Source organism: Leptonychotes weddellii, chromosome 4 (genome assembly GCF_054177405.1).
Source record: "Leptonychotes weddellii isolate Sample4059 chromosome 4, ASM5417740v2, whole genome shotgun sequence".
In the NCBI taxonomy this organism is placed as follows: Eukaryota; Metazoa; Chordata; class Mammalia; order Carnivora; family Phocidae; genus Leptonychotes; species Leptonychotes weddellii.
Genome location: NC_138372.1, coordinates 91,368,263 through 91,374,253, shown reverse-complemented (window position 1 = coordinate 91,374,253; position 5,991 = coordinate 91,368,263). Strand labels below are relative to the sequence as shown.

The 5,991-nt window shown below is 38.9% G+C and overlaps 1 protein-coding gene across 1 annotated transcript; it reads right to left on the bottom strand.

The window, feature by feature from the left end:
* Window positions 1-374: 374 nt before the first annotated feature.
* On the bottom strand, window positions 375-1,953 carry LOC102731150 (RNA-binding motif protein, X chromosome-like). Its single transcript, XM_031027047.2, is given in 2 exon segments — window positions 375-1,751; window positions 1,754-1,953. Coding segments are annotated over 2 exon segments (1,239 nt in total). The 5' UTR covers window positions 1,878-1,953; the 3' UTR covers window positions 375-636.
* Between the last annotated feature and the right edge of the window lie 4,038 nt (window positions 1,954-5,991).

Sequence of the window (5,991 nt, the reverse complement as noted above, 5' to 3'; positions counted from 1 at the left end):
CTTCCCACTGAGCAGGGAGCCCGATGTGGGGCTCGATCCCAGGACCCTGGGATCATGACCTGAGCCGAAGGCAGACGCTTAACGACTGAGCCACCCAGGCGCCCCAGGATAGTTCTTTTTTTAGCTTCTTGAGGAACCTCCATACTATTTTCCGGAGTGGCTGCAAGAGGGTTTCCCTTTCTCCACATGCTTGCCAACACTTGTTTCTTGTGTTGATTTTAGCCATTCTGACAGGTGTGAGGTGATATCTTATTGTAGTTTTGATTTGCATTTCCTGATGTTGAGCATCTTTTCATGTGCCAGTTGGCCATTTATGTCTTCTTTGAAAAAATGTCTATTTATGTCTTCTGCCCATTTTTTTCCCATTTCATGGAAATTTTTACTCCGAAAATTTTAACAATGCAGACATTACATTCAAATGACTTATCTAGTTCTCATCAATTAACATTAGCAATTACGAAATTACTTTGAATACTTTTTTTTTCATCTTATCCATCTTATCCAAAAATTCATGGAGGGCAAGTTAACATATGCCTTTCCCTATTAAAGTAATATTTTTCTTTTATTAGTACTAAAGTAACAGAAAAAAAGTAGTTAAATTTCCTCTTTGACAAAAAATTGGTACAGAACTTATTTTTAATATCTGCTACGGCCTCCTCTTTCAGATAGGTTTCCCCCACGACCTCCTCCGGAAGCCCCGCAACTTGAGCTACCATATGATTCACGAGAAGGGTACGCCCTATCCATAGAGGGTGGAAACCCTCGTTCTTGTCTGCCACCACGCTCATGACTTATGTAGAGATCACTCCGGCTGTTTGAGTAACTTTCCCGACCTCCACCATATCCATCCCATGTGCTGCTATAATCATCATAGCGACTGCTTCCACCATAACTCAGAGGGGGCCCACGTGCTGGCTGTGCACCATGGGAGCTACCATAACTCTCATATGATTCTCTGTAAGAGCCTCCACTTGAATGTTCAGAATAGTCTCTATCATGACCACCACCATAGCCATCATGATCACTATATCCTCTAGAGTAATGTTCATCCCGAGAACTCGAATGGCCATAGTAACTGTATGCATAGTCTCTAGATGGTAGAGCATAATCCTTGGTGTCTTGGGAACTTGGATAATCTCTGCTCGAATAACTATCTTTGGTACTGTAACCATCATCTCTTGCTGAAATATAGTCATCTCTCCAGGAAGACACTGGCTCTTTGCGTGAAGGACCTCTATAATTTTCTCTCCCACCTGATGGTGGCCCTCTTCCTCCAATCCCTCTATTGCTATGCCCGGGAGCAGAAGGAGCAGATCTTTTAGGAGGAGGACTTCCATTTCTTGAAGATGGGCCTCTTTTAACTGGAAAGGGCCCAGTGGAAGAACTCATGTTGAGGTTAAGAGTATATTCTCCATCATCCAACTGTCCTCCACGTGAGGAACGCCCCCTTGCTCCTCCACTTCCTCCTCTTCCACATCTCACACTTCTTGGATGGCCTCTGTTTCTTGGATGAGGTGGTGGCTTCCATCTTCCACCACTTTCAAAAGATGGTTTGTTGGCTTGCTCCACTTGAATTGCTTTTCCATCCAAAGACTTCCCATTCATATCTTTGGCAGCATCTTTAGCATCAGCAGGGCTCTCAAATGTAATAAAAGCAAAGCCTCTGGACTTGTTTGTTTCCCGATCCTTCATCAAAAGAACTTCCACTATGTGACCATATTTCCCAAATACTGCTTCAAGAGTCTTTTCATATTGAGGCCTCCTATAAACAGCTTCCCAGGTCTATCTGCTTCCACCATTTTGCTGTTAACTGCTTTTTTATCTCCGGCTTTCCTAACGTCTCGCCTCAACCCTCTGCTAAGTGACCACCAGCTCATCTTCTTCTGCCCATTTTTTAATTGGATTATTAATTTTTGAGGTGAGTTTTAGAAGTTCTCTATATATTTTAGATACTATCCCTTTATCAGATATGTCATTCGCAAATACCTTCCCCCATTCTGAAGGTTGCCTTTTAGTTTTGTTCATTGTTTCCTTCACTGTGCAGAACCTTTTTATTTTGATGTAGTCCCAATAGTTTATTTTTGCTTGTTTCCCTTCCCTCCGGAGACATATCTAGAAAGATGTTGCTACAGTTGATGTCAAAGAAATTACTGCCTGTGTTCTCTTCTAGGAGTTTTATGGTTTCAGGACTCACATTTAGGTCTTTAATCAATTTTGAATTTATTTTTTGTGTGTGGTGTAAGAAAATGGTTGAGTTTCATTCTTCTGCATATTACTGTCCAGGTTTCCCAACACCATTTGTTGAAGAGACTGTCTTTTGCCCATTGGGCAAATGAAATGCAGATGAAATGATACTCTATATAGAAAACCCAAAAGACTCTACCAAAAAAAAAAAAAATCTGCTAGAACTGATAAAAGAATTCAGTAAAGTCACAGGATACAAAATCAACATACAGAAATCTGTTGCATCTCTATACACCAATTATGAAGCAGCAGAAAGAGAAATTAAGGCAACAGTCCCATTTACAACTGCACCAAAAACAGTAAGATTCCTAGGAATAAACCTAACCAAAGAGGTGAAAGATCTGTACTCTAAAAACCATAAAAAACTGATGAAAGAAATTGAAGATGATACAAAGAAATAGAAAGACATTCCATGCTCATGGGTTGGAAGAACAAATATTGTTAAAATGTCTATACTATACAAAGCAATCTACGTTTAATGCAATCCCATGAAAATACCACCAGCATTTTTCACAGAGCTAGAACAAACAATCCTAAAATTTGTATGGAACCACAAAAGACTCCAAATAACCAAAGCAACCTTAAAAATGAAAAGCAAAGCTGGAGACATCACAACTCCGTACTTCAAGTTATATTACAAAGCTGTAGTAAACAGAATAGCATGGTACTGGCACAAAAATAGACACATAGATCAATGGAACAGAACAGAAAACCCAAAAATGAACCCACAACTATATGGTCTACTAATCTTCAACAAAGCAGGAAATAATATCCAATGGGAAAAGACTGTCTCTTCATGGAATCTTAGTCATCATCCTAAAATCTGTTGGCACAAAAATTTGTAGGACTTGGCACAGATAGTTCAGTAAACATATGCTAAATAACAATAATAATTTTAACAATAGCAACTAGAAGAACAAATACAAACGTGACTGCTTACCAGGTTCCAGGGACCCTTCTCAATGCTTACCTCATTAAAGCCTCATAAAAATGCTAATAAGATAGATGCCTATTATTATTCCTGTGTTACAGGTGAAGAAACATAGTGAATTACTTAATTATTACTTATCACTAAATATTTATCCTTTTATTATTAAATAATTGTTATTTATCTTTTAAATTCTAATAGTTAAGATTTTTTTTTTTATATTGGCACTTAGAGTTCTGGTACTGCTTTTGGTATGTGAGAGTTGTTCCCTACACTGGCCAATTCTCCAACACCAGCAGGATATCCTACAATTCAACTCAACTGTCACACTGTCTGCCTGGAGGTAGCATCAGATTCCACAGGTTAAGGGATCAGTTCTACAAGACTGCTTCTGTCTTGTAGACTTATCATTTGTGCTTCTGACCCACCAGTTACAAAGGGGAGGTTCCAAGGACCCCTCCTTATGTTTGATTAATCTACTAGAGTGACTCACAGAACTCAGAGACACATTTTACTCACAAGATTCTTGGTTTATTATAAAAGGAATGTAACTCAGGAAGATGGAAAAGATACATAGAACAAGATATGAGGGAAGGAGCATGGGCTTCCATGCTCTCTCTCTGGGCACCACTCTCCCAGTACCTCCACATATTCACCAGTCCTGAAGCTCTTCCAAACCCTGTTTTTATGGAGGTTTCATTACAGAAGCATGATTGATTAAATCCATTGGCTCTCGGTGGTTGAACTCCATCTCTAGCTCCTCTCCACTCCCCCAGAGGTCAGAGGGACTGAAAGTTCCAACCCTCTAATCACATAGTTGGCTCTAGGGGCAACCTGCTCCCATCCTTAGGTGCTTTCCAAAGGTCACTCATTAACATAACAAAAGACACTTTCATTGCTCTCTTCACAGGGAATTCCAAGGGTTTTTAGGAGCTACATGCCTGGAGAAGGGACAAAGATCAAATACGTATTTCTTATTATAAATCACAATATCACAGCACCCTTGCTCCATCTAAATGTCTGGGAGACATATTTACTATGCAAGAAACACCAAGGATGAGAGACTCTTAACTACAGGAAACAAACTGAGGGTTGCTGGAAGGGAGGTGGGTGGGGGGATGTGGTAATTGGGTAACAGGCATTAAGGAGGGCACATGATGTGATGGGCACTGGGTGTTATATGCAACTGATGAATTATTGAATTCTACATCTGAAACTAATGATGTACTATATGTTGGCTAATTAAATTTAAATAAAAATTTTTTTAAAAAAAGAAAAGAAACGCTAAGCAAAGAGTGGAAATCCTACACATACAACTAGAGTGGGAGTGACTGCATTATTCTCACCTGCTCTGTTGGCTGACTGTACTTTGCTTGGGTCTGACTTAGTTGCAAGTGCAGATTATAATGTCTATATTGATCTCACTTAGCTCTCTACCAGAGTGCTATATAATTTCACTTGTAAATCAATGTTAAATTGTCATCTTTGGGTACAGTCTTAAAATAACAATAGACTTCCAAGGTAGATGCTGGTGCTTCTTAAGCAGATTTGTGTTTTCTGGTTTTCATGGGTTGCCATCCCCTATGGTAAATGTTTACAAACTGTTTTGCAAGTTCTATTTTATCATCAATTTTCTTGAGAAACAAATCCAGTTTTAATATTTTATTAAACTTGCACTTCCATTTTTTAACTTAACTGCTACTGATGGATTTAGTACAAAATAAGAAAGTATTGCCAAACAATAAAAATAGTTGTAGATTACTGCCATACTATAAATAACAAAACCACTATAACAAGAGAACTCAGACTGCTCTCTCTACTCTATGACAAGACTGTAAGGCCTATATTTCTTGCACATATTTCAGGTTCACCTACTTAATAATTTCCCATGTTTCTACTGACCTCACTCAAGATGACTTTTTGTCATTTTCTAGTAGTCTTGAGCATCTCTTAAGTCATGGCAAAGGGCACTGGGGTCTATCAACAAACACCTTGTATGCTGTCCTAGGAAAAGGGAGTGTTAGTTACATTGTACCAAGGAGGCTCAGGAAAAGAGATAGGTCATCACTAGTGTCTTTTAGATTTTAATATGTATTAAGGTGAGAACTCTGTTTTTTAACTATGTTTCTCACATATTACTAAATGAGAAAAATCTAGGAATAAGAAGTGGAGGTCTACCAAACTCATCCTAGCTTACTTTAATAAAATAACTAAGTGCCATTGAAAAAAAATCTGGAATAAATACTAACCCAGACAGGATGCCGGAACAACAAGTGTCAACTGGGATTATTCTGTGCAACCCAGGTGAATAGTCAGATTCCCTTTAAAGCCCCTTACAATCCCAAGTGACTCCAACATGATGCTAAATGAGTGAGACAACTGCTCATCTCCCTGTAATTTCAAGATCTGATGTCTAGAGTGGTTGAGTCCTGAAATGACTGGAGTCTTCCTCATTAATAGTCAACTTCCATTTGTTCTTTCAATATTTATTAAGCACCTGATAAATAAGAGATTACTGAACTAATTCTTTGCCTTCAAGGAACTCACAGTACAGCAGGAGAATCAGGAAAAAAAGCCAACAATTAGAGTACTGCTCACTGTTCTGCCCTGTCACCACTTATTAGTAGGTTGTTCTCCCCATATATTTACACTGGCAGAGTCTTTCTCTCTCATTACTTCTGATATATGCAGGATCCAGCCTAGTACCCAGTGTCAATTTAAGAATTGAATGAAGTGCTACATTAGAGGTAAACCTGGGTGACTTGGTATCACAGAGGATAGGCACAAATGAGATAGGAGATCGAAGATGGCTACTCAAG